This window comes from Plectropomus leopardus, chromosome 22 (genome assembly GCF_008729295.1).
Source record: "Plectropomus leopardus isolate mb chromosome 22, YSFRI_Pleo_2.0, whole genome shotgun sequence".
Taxonomy (NCBI): Eukaryota; Metazoa; Chordata; class Actinopteri; order Perciformes; family Serranidae; genus Plectropomus; species Plectropomus leopardus.
In genome coordinates this window covers 760,477-786,295 of record NC_056484.1, presented here as the reverse complement: position 1 = coordinate 786,295, position 25,819 = coordinate 760,477, and the positions used below count along the sequence as shown (strand labels likewise).

The 25,819-nt window shown below is 35.5% G+C and overlaps 2 protein-coding genes across 5 annotated transcripts; one reads left to right on the top strand and one right to left on the bottom strand.

The window, feature by feature from the left end:
• The first annotated feature begins 237 nt into the window (after positions 1-237).
• Positions 238-15,125, top strand: zgc:194209 (uncharacterized protein LOC570908 homolog). Of its 3 annotated transcripts, XR_006107036.1 has the most exons (11): positions 238-336; positions 2,025-2,114; positions 2,509-2,630; positions 3,299-3,400; positions 3,863-4,015; positions 4,478-4,593; positions 6,178-6,338; positions 6,639-6,834; positions 9,013-9,215; positions 10,535-10,582; positions 15,047-15,125. XR_006107036.1 is itself a non-coding variant. In XM_042511184.1 (10 exons), coding segments are annotated over exons 1-9 (1,143 nt in total). In that variant the 5' UTR covers positions 238-334; the 3' UTR covers positions 9,214-9,215; positions 10,535-10,597. The 3 variants fall into 3 exon arrangements, 2 of the variants coding, with proteins under 2 accessions (XP_042367118.1, XP_042367117.1); XM_042511184.1 differs by lacking the exon at positions 15,047-15,125 and having other exon boundaries at positions 10,535-10,597; XM_042511183.1 differs by lacking the exons at positions 10,535-10,582; positions 15,047-15,125 and having other exon boundaries at positions 9,013-10,065.
• Positions 12,136-25,026, bottom strand: gnsa (glucosamine (N-acetyl)-6-sulfatase a). Of its 2 annotated transcripts, XM_042511182.1 has the most exons (15): positions 24,711-25,026; positions 22,841-22,900; positions 22,429-22,575; positions 22,339-22,398; positions 20,301-20,366; positions 18,594-18,692; positions 17,702-17,869; positions 17,515-17,597; positions 16,655-16,773; positions 16,438-16,541; positions 16,242-16,343; positions 15,074-15,184; positions 14,871-14,981; positions 13,624-13,784; positions 12,136-13,325 (listed from the first exon to the last, which is right to left on the bottom strand). In XM_042511182.1, exons 1-15 carry the CDS (start codon positions 24,888-24,890, stop codon positions 13,250-13,252), a joined length of 1,647 nt encoding a protein of 548 aa, XP_042367116.1. In that variant the 5' UTR covers positions 24,891-25,026; the 3' UTR covers positions 12,136-13,249. The 2 variants fall into 2 exon arrangements, with proteins under 2 accessions (XP_042367116.1, XP_042367115.1); XM_042511181.1 differs by having other exon boundaries at positions 22,339-22,575.
• Positions 25,027-25,819: the final 793 nt, after the last annotated feature.

The following is a 25,819-nucleotide window of genomic DNA, read 5'->3' as shown; positions in this document are numbered from 1 at the left end:
GTTTGGCAATTTAAAAAAATAGTGATGTTTCATCATTCTTTTTGTTTTTTAAATGTTGACAACTATTTTGTAAAATGTAATTTTATTTTTTGCATTGTTTTCTTTTTTTATATACAAAAAATGCATTTTCAACTTTGTGCTGCACCCCCCTCCTCTGGTAAATATAGAACAGTCCCTGAAGATGAAACGGAAACGTGTGCCTTCACACCTTTATTTTGAAGCTCCTCTCCGGATGCAGTGGTGTGTTTTTGGCTCTATTTTTCAGATCTGCAGAGTTTGTGTTCAGAGCTGTGAGATCCAGCAGGAAGAAGAGACTCCGGCCTGAAACTCCACCATGTAAGTTTAACTCTTTAATCATTTTAAACTTTCTTTCACTTAAACATCAAACGCGTGTTTTCTCCGCGAGCGCCGCAAACGGGAAGTTTGTCTGCGCGCCGCCAAACTGCGTCCAGAAATCTGTAAATTTTAGTCTAAAACGCAGCTGCGTCCTAATACAAATCACTTAAAGACATTTTTTAACCGTTAGGGGTCAAACCTATTTTCGGCCTGAGTCAAATACACCAAGCAGCTTTTCTTTTTCCAAATTAACCGCAAACAGCAGGTTCAGGTGTTTGTGCCCAAACTTATCTAATGCACGGCAGCTGCGGGCGCGAGGACTCTCCGCTTAAATTTTACCCAAACAGATTCCCGCCTCCTCATCGGTGACTTTAACACCTAATTATTCCCAAAATATATTATGATGTATAATATATATTAAAGGTCCAAAGAAAAAATAAAAGTCGCACATTTTTGAATGGAGTTTGGTTTGCAGCGAGGTGCCAGGGTGCGTCTGAAAAAAGCCGTTTTTTAATTAATAATTGATCTCTGTGAGACTCTGATGATTTCATGCAAAATCTTCTCAGCTTGTCTCAACAGCACAAAGATCGTCTTCAGTTCGGCTCAGAAAGTGACACTTTTAATGAAGTTATGTGCATTTAGGGATCATTTTCAGGGTATTTTCTTGTCACCTTTTCCGAATTTATGTTATGAGAAATTACCTAAAATTTAGCAAAAATAAATAAATGAATTAATTGATTTTTATTCATTCTTTTATTTATTTATTTATTTTTGCATTATTTGAGGTAACTTTCTTTTAGGAAAAAAAATGTTTAAAACTGTAAAAATATAACATAATTTTTAAAAAGTGCATAAATATACCATAAAGATGAAGATAACATTCTTAATAATATTTTAGAATAAAGGAAATGAGCTGTGTGCGACCGACATGTGTTACATGTTACAGATCATGTTTCAAACATGTCAAAGTTCACATGCGTGACTCAACACTGCTGACTCATCAACTCGTCTTTCTTCACACACACTTAAAGTTTGTTTCATTTGAATTTCATCAGCATCAGTTTCTTTTGTGCCGCTCAGACACTTTTCGCAAGTATTTAACCCTTTGAACTCTGACAAAGTTGGTTTGATTTTTCTTCAAAAGCGTGAGGAAAACTGAGCAGTTTAGCAAGAAAATTCCCTCAAGTTGCAAAATTAACAGTGAAAAGTGACAAGAAAATAACTCAAAAATTAGTTTTAAAAAAAGAAGGGAATATTATTAGAAAATTATCCCCAAAAAATGGGAAAAATATAATTTAAAAAAACATTAAAAATTATATTTTTAATGATAAGAATTTTACACTCAAAATTAAGACACAGAATAAAATAGAAAAAAATAGATATGGGTTTTTTATCATTGTGAGTACTTTTTAAAGGTAATTTTCTGGTTTGATTTCTGCTGGGGTTTTTTTTTTGTTGTTTTTTTTGTACCATATCAGTTTATTATTTTTTGCTTTTGTTTTTTTAATATGCATTTTATTCTTGTAAATATTTTCTAATAATAAATAATAATAATAATAATAATAATAATAATTATTATTATTATTATTATTATTATTGCAAATGTTTGGCCCACACACACAGTTATTCTTAACTAGAAAAAATAAATAAATAAATAAATGGGAGTTTTTATTTCTGCTTTGTGTCAGGTTGGGTCAGAGATCGTTGTTAGCGGCTCTGCTCGCTGTCGCTGCCGGAGTTTATTTGCTGCCGTCTCCCATCGACCCCAAACCACACGTGTAAGCGCACACACACACACACACACACACACACAGTTATTAAAATTCATTCTGACGGGATCATGAATGTGTTTTTTCACGATGATCCAAAAAAAAATTGTTGAGACATTTTCTAAAAAAAACCCAAAAACAAAACAAAAGTCACCTCAGGATTTTGTTAATTCTGTATCAGTTTTATTATGAAATTTAAGATCAGCTCTTAGTGAAACAAACCGCCGAGTGTCGGCGTTCCTGCAGATCCTTAAAAAGTCTTTAAAGACTCTAATTTAATTCATGTAAAAGAGCCGGATGTTTGCTCGTGTTTTCTTTGAGTAAAAATGTGTCTCGCTGTGTCTCGTTCACCTGCTGTGTAATATTTCTGCCGACGTCGTTTCATCTAAGCTCGTTCCCTCAGACTGAAGGGGCCTCCTCCGGCCCTCGAGGGCCCGCTGGCTGTGAACACCCGGCTGCAGAAGGGCCGCAGGCTGTTCACTGGGAAACTACACGGACCAGAATCCTTCACTGCTGATGAAGAGGGTGAGCGGGCTGGATTTAATGTGTGAGATTTAACCCTTTGAGACCTGGATCATCAGTTTTCTTGTGCTGCGTTCAGTCGCCTTTTTCAGGCTTTTAAAGCTTTTTTAAAGAGAGAAAATTAGTTTGATTTCTTTCAAAAAACATGGAAATAACTGCAGTTATCAAACTGCGAAGAAATGTCCCACAAACTGCAAAAAAAGAGTAAAAGTCGACAAGAAAATGTCCTAAAAATTGACTATAAAAATATAAAAGAAGAACCATTAGAAAATTATCAGATTACTTGGAAAAATATCAAGACCATTACAAACCATTTTTGTAGTAATAAAAATTATATATTTAAAGGTAGTTGCAGATCAGCTAGTTTTTGACTCTCTCAGGTCATTTCAATGATTTCTGACGTTTGCTTCATATGATAATAAACTTTATTTTATGCAGCACTGAACAATATAACAAAGTGCTTTTCCTGCAAAGTATTTTGTCACCTTCGGTCCCCCGTATGTCTCATGTACTTTTGCAGTTTTTTTCAGTATTACTTTGTTTTCCATAGAAACATGACTCTGCTGTAATATCGTTTCCATGGAGATGTTAAATGTCCTGTGATGCTCTGAATCCTGTTTTCTTTTGTTCCTCTGACTCATCAGTTTGTGTTTGTTTTGTTGTTTTTTTAGGAAACGTGTACACGGGGACAGTGGACGGGAAGCTGTGGAGGATCCGTCCTGATGACAGTCTCGCCCTCGTCACTCACATGGGACAGAACTTACCAGAATGTGGTTTGTGCTTTTTTCATTTATCAATTAATTTATTAATTTATTTGTATGATATGTCCCTTCGTCAACCACTGGCTCCCACACTTCATCTCAGAATAAAATACAGTTTAAAAATAAGAATAAAATAAAATGAAATAAAACAAAATAGAGTAAAATAATGTAAAATAAAATCAAATAACTAAAATAAATAAATGAATATTTTTTCAACTGATCAAGAAAGTCTGTTTTTTCATGACTTTAATGTGACGTATTCTCTGAAATTCCAGCAGCGAATTGTTTGACTTGTATCCTAATTTATTACCTAAAATTATTGAACAAGTCGTGCCAAAACGTGGACTATAAAAGTACATTTTAATAGTACAAATATTCCTCTGTTTTACCTTTTGTTTTTTAAATTGTGCGTGCGTGCGTGTGTGTCTCTGTCTCTGTCTCTGTCTCTGTCTGTCTCTGTCTCTGTCTCTGCAGGCAGCAGCACAGACTACGAGCCCGTCTGCGGTCGTCCTCACGGCGTTCGTCTGGATCGTCACGGTCAGCTGATCGTTGCTGACGCGTACTTCGGGCTGCACAGCGTCGACCCCGAAACTGGAGAGAAGACTCTGCTGCTTTCTAACTCTCGGGGTACAGCGGGGCCCCAAACTGCATTTGACTGGGGGCCAAACACAGCGGCCCCGTACATGCTTATCAGATTTTAGGACATTTGTAGCAATTTAGGACATTTCTTGGATTTTAGGACCTTTTTAGGATTAAATTCCAGTTTGTTTTTTTTTTTTGTTGTTTTTTTTTTAGGATTTTAGGACATTTTCAGAATTTTAGGGCAGTTTTGAAATTTTAGGATGTTTCTATTATTTCAGGAAATTTCTCAGATTTTAGGACATGTCTTTGATTTTAGGACTTTTTTTTCGGTTTTTAAAGCTGTTTTATGCACTCCAGCACTGTCACTGTATCCGGGGCCACATTTGGCCCGCGGGCCGTCAGTTTAGTATCAGTGAGGTTCAGTTTGTTTGTTGGCGCGCTTGTGAAGTAAAGTCCTCGTAATTATTCAAATATTTGTCTCCGTCTCTTCGTTCCTGTGCTGCTCAGGTGCTGATGGCGTCCCCTTCGCCTTCCTTAACGGGCTGGAGATTTCCTCCCAAACTGGGATCATTTATTTCACCGACTCCTCCAGCCGCTGGGGACGCAGACACGTCAAACTGGAGGTGAGACGAGGGCAGAGATGAAACCAGTTTAACCGTTTGTAGCCTGAGCACATTAACTTGGTTTCTTTCAGAAACACGGGAAGAAGGATATGAGCAGTAAAAGAAGAAATGACCCAAAAATGAGCAAGAAATTAGGAAAAAGTACAAGAAAATTGGCTGAAAATTAGTTTTTTTAAGTTTAAAAAAAATGAACAAAAGTGCTTAAAAACTGTGTAATTCTGAAACACAATTTAAATATGTATTTATGATTATATAAATATATTTCTCCCAAACGTAAGAAAAAATGACCTAAAAAATTACAAAAAAATTTGAAAATTACAAGAAAATCACCTGTAAATTAGTAAAACAAAAAAAATACAAGGGAATATTGAAATTACCTGGACAAAACGTGCTTTAAAACTTTATCTATTTTGTATCATAATAATTTGTTTTTTTCTTAGCTTTTTTCTTTTTTCTCAGACATTTTCCCCCAATTTAAAAAGAAATTACCCCAAAGATGAGGAAAACAAGAAAAAAAAAGAATTTAAAAAGCAAGAAATTACCTGAATATTTATAAAATTATTTTCTAAATATACTACCAGTAATATCTTACATTCTTTTCCACATTCCTCATTAAGTTGCTCGTTGCCTTTTTCCATTGATTTTGCATTAATTTTCTCAGAGTTTGGAGGTTTAAATACTTACAACAAAACAAATAAAATAGTTTTTTTCAGGTTTCAGAGGGTGAAAAGATCTTCCCGTCACCTTTTTTTAGGTTTTCAGTTTGAAACCATGAGGAGAGTTTAAAGCAGGAAGCAGCAGGTGTCCTTTAGCTAATAGATAACCACGAACAGAAACGCTGGCATCAGCGGGTCCTTCGCTTTTTCCAGCGTTGCTCGGTAACTGCAGCTCTCCAAAAAACACACGAGGAAACTCAGACTTTTTTCTTTTCACTCGTCCGTCTGGCCGTTTCACCAAAGAGGAGAAAACTAAGAGTCCATTCAGTCCTGCAGAGCTGCTGCCGAGGCTCAAGAGAGACACTGTTTACGCGCACTGATACGCAGGACTCCTACAGTCATGGAAAAACCTGGAAAAGTCCTGGAATTTACAATATCCAGGCCTGTAGAAGTTTTGGAAAAGTCATGGAGATCTTTTTCACACACCTGTATAATAACAAACGATGTGTTTAAGGACCCTCTGAAATCTGAAAATCCAGTGATAATTTAATGTGGGCTTGGAAGGAAGTTTTAAATAAAAAAAAATCTTTAATAATCGCCCTTTTTTTCAAAATATTTTTTTTTTCGATAATCGCCAACATTGTTTCTTTAATAAATAATAAAAAATAAAATTTAAATAATCGCCAGCATTTTTTTTTTTAAATTGCCAAAAATTTTTGAATGAGTAATAAATTGTCAAATTTTAAAAACAATTGGAAACAACAAAACAAAAATGGAAAAAAAATTAAATATATATAATATAATATAAACTAATGAAGCTGAGATAAACTAAAGTAAAACTGAGCTGTGTGTCTGTTTGTGTGTGTGTGTGTGTGTGTGTGTGTGTCTGTTTGTGTGTGTGCGCACGTATGTGCACGTGACATTTCAGGTGATTGAGCTGAACAGCCTCGGTCGTCTTCTGTCCTTCGATCCAGAGACAGGAAGTGTCAAAGTCCTGCTGGACTCCCTCTACATGCCCAACGGCATCGCGCTGTCGCCTGATGAACACTTCCTGTTGCTGGCGGAGACGAGCATCGGACGCATAATAAAGTATTGCAGGGACACTTTAATGCGCACACATACATACAGTGTTGTTTATATTCATTGTGGGCTCCACTAGTTTTTTGGTCACTTGTGAGGACCTCAGATTGTAGCTGTCAGGCAAGCCTCAAAATAAAAATGTAAATCATGTAAGAATAAGAGTTACTGCTGAAGAATAATTTAACTTCAAATTAACAATGAAAACAAATTTAGTCTTAAACCAGTTTTTGTGACTTGTGGGGACACTTTCACACACACGATAAAGATAAACAAAACATCAGCCACTGACTCGTCTCTCTGTCCGCTCAGATTTTGGCTGAAGGGTCCGAAGGCCGGCACCAAGGAGATCCTCATGGACAACATGATCGGTTACCCCGACAACATTCGCCGTAGCGACCACGGAACATTCCTGGTCGGCATAACAACGACTCGCTTTCGGAAGGTCATGCCTCCCTTCCTGGACATGATCGCTCCGTACCCGGCCGTCAAACGCTTCCTGGCAAAGGTCAGTGTGTTTTTACAGTTTATATAATGGCCTTTAATAATCGATATAAACATCTGATATAATCAATGTGATCTCAGGAGAAACGGAGGGATTAGTGTTGAAGAAAAGAGGGAAACACACATCCTGAAATCATGTTATTAGCTGCTAAAAATGAACTTAAAAAAAACAAAAAAAAAACCCACGATTTCAGTCGAGTACAGAATCTGATTCTTTTGATTTCAGTCGTAAAAATTGACTTAATGAATTTTAAATTATAGCAAAAAAAAAAAAAAAAAGGAGAAGTGTTCTGTAAAAGGGTCAAAATGTTAAACGTGAATGTAGAGGAGCAAAAATGCAATAAAGTATGCATACCCATTTGATGAAACATATAATCAGTATTTATATTTGGGATCAGTATATATAACGTCTAGGTTGTGTGTGTTAGTAGCAGTCATTTTTGTCAATTCTCTTAAAAAGGTTTTAAGATTGTGGTCTAGACATTTTTCTATTCATTTTTTTTTGTATAATTATTGTATTATTCTAATTAAAAAATGTTATGCTTAACGATCATTTTTATTGTTTATAGTTTTGTCATATTTGCACATTTTCCCTCTTTGTTGCTCAGCAGTTTTCCTTGGGATCAATGCCGTTTTATCTTATCTTAAAACTTCCCTTAGTCATTATTAGTTCTTGTAATTTAAGATTTGAAAGTGGCAACAAAACACAAAAAGCCTGCTAATGTAAGTGAACAGTTTTGTTTGGATATACCTGCTGGAAGAAGAGATTTTAATTTAAATATAATTTTGTCTAATAATCACATTTATTTGGCAGTTTTGTCAGAAACTTTAAACTTTTTATGATCATGTAGCATTGAAACAGTCACATAAAATAATCTTTTTTTCAGCTTTAAATCATCCTCCAAACACACCGTGACGCTGCGACCACATTTTGAGTTCGTGCAGTTTTAGAGGAGCGTTTTTTTTTTTGTTTTTTTTTATCAGCAGTTATAAGCAAATCAGCTCTCCCATGATGCATCAGGAACACAGCGGGATTCACAATTATCTCGTCCATCTGTCAGCAGAGAATAACAGGCTTTGTTCCAGGCTGCACCAGAAGAGACGGTGTGAAATCTGACGGGACAGGAGGACGACCACGCGTTAGACACACACACACACACACACACACACACACACACACACACACACACACACACACTTGGAAGGAGCTGATGTGCACTCTCAGTGAACTCTGTGAAATGTCGGCTGAGGTCACGGTGACAACAAAACACATTTTTCAGCTCAGTTTACTGAAAAACTTTATTTTCAACATGTTTGATAAAAACTGTGGATTTAAATAAAGCTAGATCGATGCCAAAATGTTTAATTTGAAAAAAAAAAAAAACCTGTTGAAAAATTAATTTGAAACCGAAAGTTTCAAATTTTGTTCTTGAATTATTAAAAAAAAACAATAGAAAATAAAAGTGTTGGAAAAGGTTAATTTCAATTTAAATAAAATTTTGATTTAATTCTTATATTCTTTTGATTAAAGTACTTTTAATTTTCACTTATATTAAAATTCAGATTTGAGTTCTTATTTTGTATCTTTTTTCAGTTTCAGATTTTACTCGAAAGTTTGTTTTTTTCTTATTTTTCCAAATTAATAAACATTTTGTCCTCGATCTGGCTACACAGATCTAAGGATGACACCAAAATTGTGTATTTTGAATAAAATTAACATCAACCAAATCAGTGCTCACCAAAACACAAAAATTGGGGATTTTCTCTGCTTGAAAAATAACTGATTACCAAAACTGGTAATCGCTAATCAAAATAGTTGCTGGTTAAGGAGGACAAGCTGTAACCATAGTAACGATGTGAGACGTGCAAACTGGCGTGTTTACTTTCAAAAACATGGGAAGAAGGCAGTGAGCAACTTAACAAGAAACGACCCAAAAATTTAGAAAACAAATAGTGAAAAGTACAAGAAAAATTGTTAAAAATTTGAAAATTAGTAAAAACAAAATCAAAACTTGTTTCTTCCAAATTACAGGACATTTCTCGCCAAATTTCCTTTTTCCTTTTATCATGTTTTTAAAAGATATTTCACCACTTTGGGTCGGGTTCAAAGGTTAAAAATGCTTGTAAAAGGCGTCTGAATCCAGGCTTCAGAGGGTTAAAATGACCACGGTTGTGTTTGCAGGTGATTCCTCTGAGCTGGTACAACGTCCTGCTGCCGCGCTACGCTCTGGTCCTGGAGCTGGGGCCGGACGGCGACATCGTGGGAACGCTGCACGACCCCGAGGGCCGCCTGACGTGGGCCATCAGCGACGTGTTCCAGCACCGAGGGAGGACGTACCTGGGCAGCACCGACCTGCCGTTCCTGCCCGTCCTGGAGAGCTGAACGTAGGCTTATTCTTTTTAATTTTTGGACAGTTTGTGATGGAGCACCTGTTGGCGGTGCGCCTGGATTTCACGTATTTAAGATTTTTAGTGGACGGTCGCCTCCGGAGGGACGTGTGGATGTTGCACATAATTAAACCTGGATGTCGTGATTTCGGGTCAGTCGGTTCAGCTCAAACGAAGTGATGTTTGATGGATAAAAACTGGCGTCCTTGTTTTTTTTGTGTCAGAGAAACGTTGAGCTAAAACCACATTATGCCCCCAAAATCCTGAACAGTTCCATGTTTCATTGCACTGGACGTCTGCAGACGAGCAGCCGAAGACGAAACACTGAGTCCATCACCTTTAATCCCACTGGAATAAAACTTCAGTAGAGACACTTTAATTTAGCATTTTTCAACGACTTTCTAGAGTTTTCTAATAGTTAATTTTGTAAGCGACATTATTTTGACATTATGTCAAAATTGACTAATTTTCTCTCTGAGGAACTTTAAATTAACCCTGAAAATTAGAATTTCCAATTTACTGAAAACTGTGAGAATGTGTTCTGGTAATACAATACTGGAAAATTAGGTTTTAAAATAAATAATTCGAGACGACAGAATCCTGAATTTGTTGCAAACAGCTGAAACAATCGATTCATTAGTCGTTTTGTTCATTAACTATTCAGTTAACATTTTATCTGTGAGAATTTTCTGCTTTTCTCTGATCCATATATCAACCAGCAAACAGTTCTGATGTCTGACAGAAAACTTGGAAAAGGCAACTTTGTGAGAAATGGTCAGCAAATTTCAAGAAATTAGTAAAAGAAAAAAATATTTTAAAAAAATCAAAGAAAAAAAGTCTGGGTGAAAATGTTGAGGAAACTATATTTTTAATTTCTTGAAGTTTGAATTTAAAATGATGATACAAAAAAATGGAATAAATTTCAGCACTTTTTTGGGATCGTTTCTGTTGTTTTTTGTTTGTTTGTTAATTTAACTCTCTGTTGTTCATTTTCAGGTAATTTGACTTTTTTACTTATTTCTTGTAAAATTTTTGGCCATGTCTTGATCAGTTTCTCATTGCCTTATATTTTTATTACAAATTAATATTAATTAATATTGATATTACAAATCAATTTGCCCAGATTTCAAAGGGTTAAACTAAACACATTTGAGTACATATGAAGACATCTTCTTGGACGCTGACAGGTATTTTTTAAAACTTTTTTTTGTGACATTTATTAGATTAAACAATTTATTGGTCAATCCAGAAAATAATCTCTTTTTCAAAATATTTGTGCCAGAATTGAAACTTTGCATTTGATTTGTTTTAAACAGGAGACGTTTGATTCCTCGTGCAAACGACAAGCGAGAGTCTGAGGACAGGTACGTCCAAATTCACTGCATGTTTACCCAGAACACGCCAACACGTCACTGTAACACGGAGAAATGAAGACGACTTTGAGTTTTAAAGTTAAGAGAAAGAATTTTAATGTTAAATCATGAAATCAAAGAAAGTCATGAAGTCTCAAAATATTAGACATTGAAATCTAAGATAAATAACTTTTTAAGGCCTTACATTTGTCAATCAAGACATTTAGGGATTTCCAAAATAGAAAAACACTAATCAAACTTTTTTTTTTTTTTTTGCTTGTTAAATTTACAGACATTTTCAAAGGGAAGTTCAGTCGAGTTATTTAAAAAAAAAAAAAAAAAAAAAAAGCTGGAATTGGTGTTAAAATATCTTGAATCAATCATTTAAAAGTTATAAAAAGGATATTTCCCTACATGTGAGCAGGGCTTCATGGGTTTTTTTTTCTGAATGTGCATTTTAAAATCTCTAAATTATTGGAAACACCTCTTTTTAAAAATGACAGAATATCTCTTGCATTAATTGTCACATAGATCACAGATGTTCTTTAAGGTTTAGCTGCAGACTTGTACGACGCACCGCATGCATGCTCGTATTTCATGCAAATTGTTTTTTGTTTATCAGAAATATTTTTCATGTTTCTTTGACCTTTGTCTCCACCAGAAAAAAAAAAGAAAAAATCATATTTTATTTGACAAAAAAATATTTGGATAAAATTGTGTCTAGATTCCCGTAATTGAAGTTGGTCCATGTTTTTTTTATTCTTTTAAGAGATTGTAAAAAAAAAAAAAGTAAAATTTTATTTCCATTCAAAAAAGTCAAAGTTGAAGTTTTCTTTAACTGTGGGAATCCTAAAGAACGACATCAAAATGAAAATAACAGAATTTAAAAAAACGAAAACAGGACCTTGTGTGATATTTTTGAGAATCTCTTTATTTGGACAAAAACACACAAGCCAAAAACACATAATCATCAAAAAACTACACTACAATTCAAAATAAAACTAAAGGCTCCAAAAACAATAAAACAGTTGTGACAGGTTGGAAAGTGCATCAGTGAATTGAAATGACAAGAAATAAAATCACATTAATGAATTCAGTCCAGACATGAATCAGAAGGAACCACAGAGGAAGAGAGAGCTTTATGATGAATTATTATTTCACCACAGTAACAACTACAGTACCAGTGAAACAAAACCAAACGGAAAATCATCGATTCACAATTATTAGCATGTTTGTCTGCTTCGCTCATCAGTGAGAAAATAATTACTAATAATAACTTTCGCAACGTTTTTCTTCAAAAGTCTCCTGATCTGATCTTTGGTCAGATTTTAATAATCTGCAAAAAATGTAATCTTAAATTTAAAAAATGAATGTATCGCCACAAAAACATCGGCTGTAGGCAGCTTCCATCTGAAATATATCGACCTCTGAAAATCAAAAAAAATTCCTCAGATTTTTGTTTCCACGACGACAAAGAAATTATTTAGATTTTAATGCAGGTTTTGGCATCAATAACATGATGCAAAGTAAACATTCAGTTCCCTTAAAATTTGAAGGAGGTTGTATTGAAAAAGATATCAAATATAGATTTGTTTTTTTTATTTGGCCTTTAAACGTTCTCACATCCAACTCAGAAAACAAAGTCAGAGTTCTTGTTAGTAACATTAATAAAACAAAACAATGATATTATTGACCTAAAACTGTAACCCAAACTCTTATGGTGGAAAAAAGTTTTTGTTTTTTTCGACAGATATACCTTCTACTTTTCTAAAATCACTGCTTCGTCCTTTCCATCAGGAGGTTAATCTCTACGACGGACTATTGTTGTAAATGATCCTCCCCGACACAGAAATGAACGTTTTTCTATCCGTTTAAAGTGACAGTCGGGACTTCAATAAACGCAGGATGAAATGTACAACGAGCGATGAAATAAATTCCAAATAAGAAACAAAAAAGATCAAAAAAAGTGCTGATTGATTTGAAATCTGGAAATGAAAAAGGTGCTTTAAAACTGCTCACAGTCGAGATAAATCACTGAAGTATTAACATGTTTGATGTGAAGGGGACAATAAATGTCAGTAATGAGCCTTTAAATCAGATTGTAAATTTGACTTCAGACGGAGGCTTTTTATTGATGCCAATAACAATTCTTAGATTATTTCCAAACTAATTTTCAACTTTTTTCAGCCACAAAAATTGTTGGATCATTTCGTAATCCCTTTTTGTTAAATGTTAAGTGTTGTGATTTCTAGAGTCCCATTTGTGCCAAAAAAAAAATTAAGTTGATATAATATTCTCAGAGAAAAAGGGATGTGAATTTATAAAAGCTGGGTCAAATGTTTCACGTTTGTAGGATTTTTAAATTAATTTTAAAAAATGACTGCAAAGACACAAAAACGCTGACAGGAAAACGGGAATTAATGGCTTGCAAGTGTAAATCCGTCCCTGCAGACAAACTCGCCAAACAGCAGCCCGACGTGAAGCTTTCAGTCCTGAATCCGCAGAGGCCTCCGGTCTCTACGGCAACCCACCGATTCCCAAAAATGTGATACGTAACCCCCCCACCCGATCCCTTCGCCATCCGTCCACACGGAGACCGGCTCAGGAGGCCCGAAAACAAGGCAGCAACAGCAGGAGAGGCTGAACGTCACACACAGCCCTCCTCTTCCTCCGTCCCTCTTACTTCAGCTTCTGTCTGAGTCTGCTGAGCCGCCAGCTGTGGCTCGTAAACATCTGCCGAGGGTCAAATTTATACCTGAGAAAACCAAAAAACAGAGGGATTAACCCTTAAACAACAGTTTTGCTGTGAAATAACTAACTTAAATCTTTTGTTTATTTATTTAAGCATTTCCTGCAAGTAGAAGCAGTTTTTTTAAAACTACAAATTTATTTAAAAAATACAAACGCACTCAGACGTGTATGTATTTCAGATTTTTTGGTGTGTAGTGAGCCTCTTTTCACATTTTTCAGCAGAAAACAAAATTTAGCAAAAAAAGAAAAAATCAGACCAAAATCTTTTTGACTTTTCTCAATCGCGGCAGCGCTGAACAGACCTCGTATCGTAGACGCCGGGTGTCCGACACGACTGACCGGAGCAGGACTGCAGCATCATCAGCCGGTGGTTCATCTTCTCCAGGACCTCCTGGTCGATGGTCTTTGCGATGTTGGTCAGCTGGTAGGGGTCCGCCGTCACGTTGTAGACCTCCACAAACACCTGCAGGGAGTGCACGTACACAAACTGTTCAAAACAGTTTGACTCAAAAGAGACCAAAACACAGATTCATTCGTCCACCAGATGGCGCTAAACTAATTTTAACAAACAAGGAGCTGCAACATAATTAATTACAGATCACAGTCACATAAATCTAATATGGCGGTGCCTTCATTCTTAATATTTTTGGGTCACAGTAAATAATACGGCACTACAGACACAATTCAGACGCTCATGAAAAACTACCCTCAAAGTTTGGGAAAGGTCATGCAATATTGTTTCACAAAGGTGCATAATAAAACACCGTGTGTTGAAGGACCATCAGAAATATTAGAAATTAGAAAATCCATCAGTAATTTCTGTTTTTACAGCTTCTGCTCGTGATAAAAGTATAATATTTTGTTTAAAAGTCACCAAAACATGTTTTTTTAGAGAGAAAAAAGCCAAATTTTTTACCTTAAAATTCACCAAAAATAATTCAAGGGAAAAAAAGACAAAAAAATGTGATGTTTCTTTTCTTTAAAATTCACCAAGAGGATTTGAAAAAAAGCCTATATATATATATATATATATATATATATAAATGTTTTTAAAAAAACAACCATATTTTCTTTAAAAATAACTAGAAAAAAAGAATTATTAATTAAAGAAAAAAATGCCTAATTTTTTTTAAAGAACAAACCTGCAGGCCTGCAGGTGAGAAAGGCATGTTTTCTTTAAAAATTGGCATTGACATAAATACAAAATAGAGCCATTTAAAGTTGTATGCCCCTCCCCAAAAGCAAAAAAAACCCAAAACAAGACAAACAAAAAAAATTGTCCTGCCTCCCCTTTTTTGCAACACTCCTTTCACTCTCATAAATAACAAACAGTCCCTACGTTATATTTAAATATTCAGCCCTAATTCTATTCTGAAATTTAAAAAAAATTAAATAGATATTTAAAAATGCTATCCTATAGTAATGAAAAAGAAAGTCATTTTATAGTCTTTAAAATTTGCCTCAAAGTCCTTGAAAAGTCCTGGAAATGTCCTGGTAAAAATGTGTATGAACTCTGTACAAAGTCAACACTAACGGAAGCAAAACAGACCTCGTTGTCGTCGAACTCGCAGTACTGCAGGTTGGCAGAGGGGGCGACGGTGCGCACACACGCGTACGTGTTGTTGTACGAGTCCTCGCACACACAGTCGGGGAAACACTCCTGCAGAAAGAGGACAGACCCAAGAACAGAGATAATGTTGTTTTCTGCTTCTTTTCCCTCCTCAGAGGCGACAGTAAGGTTCGATGTCGTACCGACACTCCGGGTCCCAGCAGAGGACAGGCGGGGTCGGACACGGTGCTTCCTTCTCCTTCATACTCCACCAGGATGTCCGTCCTCCAGCTGCTGCTGTTCATCTTCCCCTCCTGCACACACACAGGTACGCAAACACACCTGAGCATCATCGTCACATTTTGGTGACAACCACTTATTCATTTTACTTTCTAAATGTGTACAATGCAACTTTTAAATTACACTTTATTCATAATGAACCTTTTGGTCAAATATACCGCTTCACATAGCAAATAAAAAATAAACACAAGAACAAAAAGGCAAAAACATTACAACAATAAAAAATTATAAAGATAAATAAAAAAAAATAAAAAATGATTAAAATGAAATTTGGCAAAAAAAATAACAATAAAAATCAAATTTTAAATTAAAGTTAAAAGCATGAAATAACAAACAACGGGGATTTAAAAAATCTAATGTAAAAACCAATGATCAAAACTAAAACTAAAAATTCCAAATTAAAAGCCAGATTGATAGATTTAGAAAAATGTTTAATTTTTAAAATCTTTTTAAAAATATATTTTGTATTTTTTCTAAATAAATAAAATGAATATCTAATATTTATATTATTATAAATTAAATTATTATATACTTCAATTAATATGGTAATCTTTTTAAAAAATAATTAAACTGACATAGATTGGATTTATTTTCTCACAAAGTTAGGGTCAGAATCTGTGTACGTGTGTATGGATAGTAGTAGTCTGGCCGTGAAACTCAACTGACATTTAATTTTCAATTCATAATAAATATTTAAAATTGAATTTGAAATTATTGGAAACACTGAAAAATACAAATAATGTAAACACTGATTCAGACATCCAAAAATTTGGTTAAAAGCTGAGCCTTAAAATATTTTAGTATTTAGGTAATAACATGAATTAATATTATTTAGCATCTGTTGAAAGCATGCATTAAATTAAATGACGAATCATCCAGTTCTGATCTCACGTTTACTCAGAAACGGAATTTTTTTAGGATAAATTCGGAGAAGAGTTTCTGAAACTGTTGTCATGTATATATCTGCATGTCTCTGTCCTCACGAGGACATCAGACTGTTTCTTGTTAGACTCTAAAAAGACATAAATAATTACATTATAATTAAATTTTTAAAAAACGGTGTGATCTCACCATCACCGGCAGGAAGGACATGCCGTCCATCTGCGTCTTGTTGACGTTGTAGCCGGCGATGTCGAGGATGGTCGGACCGAGGTCGACGTTCGCCACCAGCATCTGACAGGCAGATAAACTTATTCAGTTCACACGCTGAGGCAGAGAAAAACGACAAATAAAGTGTATGAATTGCACATCAGCTGTGTGTTTGTACCTGGCTGGTCTGGTTGGGTTTGATGTTCGGTCCTCTGACCATGAGAGGAACTTTGATATCAAACTCGTAGAGCTGCCTCTTATCCAGAGGAAGAGAGAACTGACCTGCAACGGACAAAAAAATCAATTTTATTTAATTCAGTTTAATCTGTAAGCCAGTTTGCCTCAGAGGACTAATTATCTTTTGTTAGCTCAGATATGTGTGTGTGGTTCCATACCTGTGTGGTAGCCGTTGTCGGAGGTGAAGAAGATGTACGTGTTGTCCAGTTCGGCTCTGACCTCCAACCTCTTGACTATTTTCTCCACCAGATCGTCGACTGACAGCAGAGTTCTCCACCTGCAGGTCAGAGAGCAACAAGAAACCTGCAGTGAAATTAGGGCGATAAAACGATAACCACATCAATCGCAAAATAACTTTTCCTCGATCAAAGTACGCGATGGAATGTCGATAGAAACGCATTCCAGCCGTGTTCTGACAGACAACACGAACAGCCAATGATAATAAGAATAGCGCCGCAGAGAACCAAATGCAGTGTCCGACAGCTCGCTCCAGCGCGGACATGTCCGCTCCAGCGCGGGACATGTCCACAGCTCGCTCCAGCGCGGACATGTCCAACAGCTCGCTCCAGCGCGGACATGTCCGACAAGCGCAGCATGTCCGACAGCTCGCTCCAGCGCAGGACATGTCCGACAGCCCTCCAGCGGACATGTCCGACAGCTTGTCCACGCGGACCGACACCCTGCTCCAGACATGTCCAACAGCTCGCTCCAGCGCTGGACATGTCTGACAGCTCGCTTCAACGCGGACATTTCCGACAGCTCGCTCCAGCGCTGAGATGTCTGACAGCTCGCTCCAGCGTGGACATGTCCGACAGACATGTCTGACAGTCCGCTAAATTGACTGATTGATTAATTAACCTCTAGTTGCAGATGTACTTGTATAAGCTTTTGTGTAATTTGACAATATACCATATTTTATGAACTTTTATAATTTTTAGGCTAAAATCTTCAATTGTAAAGTAACTAAAGAGTGGCATGAACAAAAAATAAAAAATACTCGAGGAAAGAAAAGACCGACCGTTTCCTGAAAGCGTCATCCAGAAACTGAACGGAGGAGTTTGTCATGGGAGTTTTGGCCTGTCGGATCAGCCAGTGTTTGTCCTGAAGAGCGGAAACATAAAAAGGAAGCATGTTACATTTAATCGTTTTTTTGTCCATTTTTCAGAGGGGACATCTTGTGGAAAAGAGTCCCGGAGGAGCCGTACCTTCCCGTGGACGTTGAAGTTGGGGTCTCTGGGCGCTTTGGTGGCATTGAAGCTGTTCTGGTACTGAGGGGCGGCGGTCCACGGCGAGTGAGGCGCCGGGATGGAAACCATCATGAAGAACGGCTGATAGTTTGATTTATACTGGAGGAAGTCCAGAGACCTGTTGGCCTGAGAGACAGCACAGAGTCCAAAAACCTGTCTTCAAGGTACTTAAAAAGTTATTTATTTTCTCAAAAGTTGCTCTAAAAAGTGTTTTCGATAATTTAATTTAATTCTCATCAGTTAGACTCTCAGTGCAGTTTTATGTCAATGAAGTGTTTTAACTTTCATTACTTTTCTTGAATCCCTAAATCTATTGATTTATATGACAAAGTCACAATTTAATATTTTCAGCCAGCACCTATTAACCCTTTGAAATAGGAACACGTAGGCTTGATTTCTTTCAAAAACATCGGAGGATGGTAATGAGCAACTTGAGAGGAAATAACCCAAAATTTAGCAAGAAACTTTTTCAAAACGAAAACTGAAAAATAATCAAAAAAAGAAAAAAGAAAAGAAAAAGGAAAGTAAAAGTCAAACACAATCACGGAAACGACTTGGGAAAAAATCCTAAAAATAATAACAATTCTGTAACATAATTTTCGATATTTAATTATGATATTTAATTTAATTATTTAATTATCGCCAGCTTATTTTTCATACTTTTCTAAATCTACTAATTTCTCAGCACAAGACAATTATGTCGTTACAGATTACAAAGGATTAAAAGATATTAAGATATTATATTAAAAGGTAATATGAAGAATATGAAAATGATAACATGCATTCAGAGGAGCAAATGCTCAATCTCACAGTGTTAACGGAAGTGAAAAATAATATCTGGTTGTCTCACCAGGACGTCCGTCAGGTAGTCTTTGCTGTAGTCGGCTCCGTGCGTCTCAGCCTGTCCGTTCACTGACAGAGTGTAATTGTAATATTTAGAGTTCTTCTCCTGCAAAACACAAACACGTTTCATTTAACACTCAATTTGTAGTAGACATTGTGTAATCCGGTGAAAAAAGTGACGTCATGAAATTTAAAAAATGTCCTAAAATTCAAGAAATGTGCTTAAATATGAAAAACTGAAAGTGTCCTAAAATCCTAAAAATGTACTTAAATCCTAAAAGTGTACTTAATTCCTACAAATGTCCTAAAATCCGAGAAACGTCTTAAAATCCTAGCAATGTCCTAAAATGCTCAGCAGCCGCAGTGACAGTGAAGGGGTTAACGTTTCATATAAACGTCCCGACTGTGTGTTGTGATAAGCTGTCAGATCATGTGACCACTTCTTCTCTAATATCTGTGTGTGTTCACTAACGGTGCAGATTAACCCCGTCTGCGCTGCAGTCGTATAACCTCCATGACCTCTGTTTCATGACTTCTGCGAGCCGGTCGGAGACGTAAAGAAAATCAAAGTTTGACCTATTGATCAGTGACACGCGGCGTCCAGTCACATGAGCACGCGGACTGAGGTCAGACCGCCGCTCTGACGCTCTGTGAGGAGAAAATAACCTTCCCACAGAGACGAGAGCCGACACTTACGTAAGAGGAACAAACGTCTTCGTTTCAGAAAGAGTTCAGTATAACTCACAGACTTTTTGTTCTTTTTGAAGAGACGCAAAAACCCTCTAACACAGTGATACTCAACCTACGGCTCCCGGCCCAAATCTGGCCCCTGATAGGGCCCCTGGTGGCCCCCAAACATTTTCTAATGTACAATAAAAATAAAGTGATTGACTCTGTGAATAGTTTTTGTCCTTTTAGTCTCCATAAGGTGTCAGAGACATAAAACAGCATCAAAATAGAGGATCCCCCACACCCCCGACAGAGGACACAGAGACACTGATGTCCTAACATCTCAGAAATGTCCAAGAATCTCAGAAATGTCCTAAAGTACTAAAAATGTCCTAAAAATACTAGAAACAACCTAAACTCTAAGAAATGTCCTGAAATCTCAGAAAGGTCCCAAAATTTGGTTAACATCCATGAATCCTGGAAATGTCCTAAAATTAGAGAAATATCCTAAAACTTGAGAGAGGTCCTGAATTCCTGGAAACTTCTCCCATATGTCTTAAAATCCAAAAACGTCCTTAACTCAGAGAAATGTCGTAAAATTTAAGAAAATTCCTGAAATTAGGGAAACGTCCCTAAAGTCCAGGAAAGGTCCTAAAATCAAATAAACTTTCTAAAATCCTAGAAACGTAATATCATTGAATCATCATAAAATCCCAAAAATGTCTTTAAATCCTCGAGACGTCCTGAAATCTGAAAAGGTCCTAAAATCCTTGAAATGTTTTGTGCAACATATTTTGTGCGCGTTTGCCTCAGTTCCCTTTAAAAGGAAGCTGTGAACGGCTTCACGGTTTTCTTTTGGAGGAAGTTTTTGGAAACAAGTTGAGCCGGATTTGAATCAGGAAGAAGTTCAGGATTTTACTGACAGGACCAGTTTTTGGCACAAAGACTAAAGATGTCAGACAGGAAGGAGCCTCGGAGCTAAAATGTGTCTGAAAGCTTAAAAAAGGTTAAAAAGGGTTAAAAAGGGTTTAAAAAAAGGTCTCACCAGTCCGACCCAGTAGTTCCAGCCTGGAGGAACGTGCTCCACGCCTCCAGCCTCCGAGTGTCCGTACTGAAACACACAAACAGCACAGCGAGGATTTATTTTATGGCACGGAGAAAAAATAAAGACACAAAATGCTTTTTAAATTTTTTTTATGCTGCAGCACAGGAAAAACAAAAATCAAACTTTAGCTTTCAGGACAACACGAGAGAACACGTGTAGAAAACAAACCAAAAACAACAACAAAAAAGACCATTTAACAATTTAAGACCAAGAAAATGCTGAAAATAATGTAATAAAATTGATTTAAAAGCTATAATATTATAACAGTAAAAGTAGCAAAACGTGACATGAAAAATCTAGAGAAAATTAAAAAAAAGACAAAACAACAATAAAATGATACATGTTCAAGGTAGATTTATTAGTCATGTTTTAAATGTGACTTTAACTTTAAAAATAATGATAAATCTAACAGCGATTAAAAATAATGAAATAGTAAAATAAAAGCTAGACTAAAAATTAAATAAAAAAGATTTAAAAGACAAACCAGCAAAAATGACAGTAAAAATACCATAAAATAGATCTGAGAGCTATAAGATCATAACATCAGTCGTAGTAAACATTTTGAAAAAAAAAATAGATTAAGGAAATAGAAAAAAACGGCTTTAAAAACAGCAAAATGACACTAAAAATGACAATAAAAATACTACGAAACAGTCTTAAAATCTATAAATAATATAATAAGAAGTTCGACTAAAACTAAGATAAAACAGATGACAAAAATAAAAAGACATAAAACTGATAACATGATAAAAATATATATATTAATAATGATAAAATAACAATAATATCAAAGTTTAAAAATTTTAAAAATAATGTACAGGATGCTATAAAAATGCTGCACAGATGATTTTTTTTATATTTATTTTTTTTTTTTTACTTCTTTTTTTTTAAGTTTTAATGATAAATAATTGATAACTATTGTAAAAGGGAAATCGCTCCTCCTTTTTTTGCAGTATTTTTGGGCGACAGACTGAAGCCTCTGAGAGAAACATTTCAGGGCGCGTTCAAGAACAACAGGAAGTGGCGCTCTAATGTGCAATTAGCAGAATGTAAACAAAACTAAACCAGACATGGAAATGATTTTTCACTTCCTTCATTCTTCAGATAAATGTCGTTTGATTTTTTCACATTAAAACACTTCAGCATGCAGAAAAGGAGGCCTCGATGCTTAACCCTTTAAAACCTGGATCAACATCAGTTTTCTTGTGCTGCGTTCAGACGACTTTCACGAGTGTTGAACCGTAACGAGTTGGTCTGGTTTCTTTCAAATAGGCAAAGAAATGTGCCGCAAATTTAAAAAAATTGTATTTTTTTCAAAAAAAGCTAGGGTAAAATGTCGAGAGAAAAAGAAAAAAGCTAACTATACTATATCTAACTATATTATTATACATTTAAAATGATGTTATGTAATTATTTTAATTTTTAAACTCAATCTTTAAACTATATAATTATAATTATCATTATCATAAATTTTGAAAACAAAAAATAAATTAATATAATTTTTAAGAACTATCTTGCTGCATTTTTCTTTTTTTTGCTTGTTTGTTTTGTCAACTTTTAAAAACTACTTTAAAAAATGTTTTAACTAAATTTCAGGTAATTTTCTTTTTCTAATTTCTGTCTATTTTTGGGTCATTTCTTCCTTCCTGGCTCATTATCATGTTTTTCCTGATTTTTTTTTTTACGCTAGAGGAAAATATCCAGAGAACTATGTAATGTATGTAATTATAAAAAGGAATATATTTAAATTATTTTAAATAATTGATGTTATTTTTAAAGCACTTTTTTCAGGTCATTTTGTGTTTGTTGTTTGTTTTGTTGCTAATTTTTATTTTATTATTATTTTATTTTTTTTTTTTATTAATTCCTAGTTTGTGGGTCATTTCTTCTTTTGTTGCTCATCGCCTTCATCCCATGTTTTTGTGAAAAGTCAGGCCAGTTTTCCGAGGTTTAAAAGCGCGGTCCCGCCATCTTTTACCTGGTTCAGGTATTTCCCGGCGAAGAAGGTCTGGTATCCGGCGTAGGTCCGCAGCAGCGCTGGGGCCCCCCCGGGGGGTCCGAGCAGCGCGGGGAACGTGTGCGCCTCCTCGCTCTTCTGCCAGGCTTTGCTGCTGCAGTTGCCCTCCAGCGTGTTGTTGATGACGTGGTGGTTGTGGGGGTATTTCCCCGTCAGGATGCTGGCTCGGCTGGGGCAGCACAGTGGGCTGGCCACAAACTGGGAGGAGAGGATGATGGGTAAATATTTCATCGCTAATATCTTTCTTTTTTTAACCCTTTAGGACCCGCTTTGATATCACAGACACGTAAACAAAATGCACTTTTCAAAATCAAGCTTTAAAAAAACATTTTACATTAATATTATTTTCTGATTTTATTGATTTTATTTTTTAACCAGCATCAGTCCTGATCATAATTATCAAATATTCACTAATTTTCAGGATTTTAACGTTGATGAAAGTGATGACGCCGCTGGTACTCACTGCGTTTGTGAACGATATCCCCGCATCACCGATGAGTTTTTTCGTCTTGGTGAGCGGACTCTGGAAGGAAAAAGAGTTGATGAAAAAAATTAATCAGCTGATTAATTGATTGTCTTCTGTCATTAAATCAGGATGCAGTAACGAGGCTGCAGCTCTAATGACGACACGACTGAGCGAGTTCTTGTGAAGAAAACCACCTGCATGAACATGGACATGTACTGCTGTGTCCGATAAACTGGAGATTTAGATACCTATTATATATTTAGCATGCGATAATCAATCAGAGGGCATAATATTATTTTAAAATATTTTTGTTAACATGCTGAACTGCAGATTAAAAATATATTTAAAGATAAACCTATTATTGAGCTGCAAAGGTTATATCATTTATTTTTAATAACCTATTTTTTTAAGAGAATAAACCAAAAACAAAAAAAAATGTTTTTTGGGTAATTTTTGTGTACTTTTTACTAATGTCTTGTTATTTTTTGGGTCATTTCTTCTCAGGTTACTCATTCCCTTCTTCCCATAGATAGACAGATAGGTTGATATAATTTTGCAATTTGGGGAATTATTTTTCTTTTTCCTATTATTTTTTTCACTGATAATTTTTGGGAGTGTGTTTTTTTTCTCTCATTTTATTAGATAATTGCAAAATTATGTCTATGCGAATGTTGTATTCTCTTTTCTTTTTTGTGTGTTTTTTTTTTTGAGGTTATTAGTTTTTTGGGGGGGTGTTTCACTCTATATTTTTAAATACAGAATACACAGGTTCTTTTTGTAGTGGAGTATTTCACAGCACTTTTACTCCAGTAAAGGATCTGAATACTTCTTCCAACGTTGGAAAAGACATGCTAACTAATCTTAGAGCAACAGCAGTTTTAATCTTTAGATTTGGGTTATGACATTTGCATTACTTATTAAGACATTAAATTGGCTGTTTTTTTCTCTGGAGTTTGTTTGCTGAGGAAACGGATCGGACCGAGAGATAAATGCTGACGCCGTGAGACGCCTGAACGATGTCCAGCCAGAGGAATGTGAGCTTCGCTCAACTCAAACTAAATGTCAACTGTACATTCAATAAATCACATTTTCTGACCTTTTACATATCTGTTTATCTGAGCTGCAGAAACACACTCGGGCCTCTCAAAGTCGTCTCTTCCAGCAGTGGAAGAAGTAACAGAGCCTTTACCTAAGTAAAAGTACTGATGCCACACTGAAAATACGCTGTTACAAGTCACAGTCCTGCATTCAGCATGTTACATTAGTAAAAGTAAGAATAATCAGGAAAAAATAAAAAAATAAAATATTAAAAGTACCCAATGCATACAAATCTAAAAACAAAAACAAAACAAAACATCCCAAAATTGAAAACACAAAATTATTACAAAAACAAACAAGTTAAAAACACACAAAAATCTAAATGTATTTTTAAAAAAATGGGAAAAAATAAAAACGTTTTTATAAAACTCCCCCAAATCAAGAGGGGGAAAACACCCCCAAAATTTTTTAATTATTTTTTTTTTTTATTTAAAAAAACAAAAACATCCCCAAAACCCAAATTGTTCAGAAAGGAGGGGAAAAACATTGCCTCAAAATCTAAAATTATTTTTGGAAATTAAAAATGTATACACACCTAAAACTCAACATTATGACCAAAAATACCAAAATGTATTAAAAAATTAAATAATATCTATCTATAGATATATATAGATATATCTACAGATAGATAGATATCTCTGCATGTATTAAATGATGCATTAACTGCACCGTGAACTCTGGGGTTTCTGTTTCCGTGGTGTTTACGTGCTGGTTCTCCGCTCAGCTCCTGAAACACAATAAACACACAGAAAGATAAAAATGCACCCACCAGCCCGCCGATCGCGATGTCCAGGTCGTCGGTGAGGATGAGGAGGATGTTGGGTCTCCGCGAGGCTCCCGCAGAGACCCCGGGGCCCCGCGAGGCTCCCGCAGAGACCCCGGGGCTCCGGAGGCTCCACACGGTGACGCAGGTCAATAACACGAGCCCACACGGTCCGTTCAAACCCATCTTTACCGGTTAGAGACAAACTGCTGCAGCTGCCCGAGTCCTCCTTCAGCTCCGAGTCCTGCGGACGGGTGAGACGTGTTTGCCGAGTCCTCCGGAGGAAATCAGGACTCGGCCCTGTTTCTGTGCAGACAGCACTTCCTTGTTTCCCGGTCATGTGCTCCGCTACGGAAGCCCGAGTCAGCTGACCTGGAGACGTCAAGCTCCCCAGCGTGACTAATGACTACAAATAACAGTTTTTACTATTATTACAGTCATTTTACACGGTTATAGTCTTATATTTTTCTCTATTTCTCGTTTTTTAAATAATAGTTTTTTTCAGGTATTTCTCCTCTATATATGATATAGATCATTTTGATGTTAATAGCGTTTGGGGTGATTTTTCCCCCCTCAATACTTTAATAATAATTTTGAGGTTTTTGGGTGGTCTTTTTTACTTTATAATGCGATACACTTAATAAATAGATGCAATAAATAAATTGCTTTTAGTGTGGGTTTTTTTTGTATAATTTTGGTTGGATTTTTTCCACATAAAAAAAAATTACAACTTTTTACAACTTAAAAATAGATTTGGATTTTTTTTTTTATAGACACCATAGAAGTTGTTTTTTTTTTGTTTTTTTGTTTTTTTTTTTAAAACTTTTTCATAATTTTAAAATTTGAAATGTATTTTTTATTTTCATTTTTCACAAATTAGTTTTTTGGGTGTTTTTAAAACAATATATAATAAATTTTGATTTGCGGGACATTAAATCATTTTGTTTTTGTTTTTTATTTTTATGCACAGGGTACTTTTAATACTTTAAGTACCTGATTATTATTACTTTTACTAAAGTCACATGCTGAATGCAGGACTTTTACTTGTAACTGAGTATTTTCATAGTGTGGTATTAGTACTTTTTATTAACGTAAATGGTGTCCATACTTCCTCC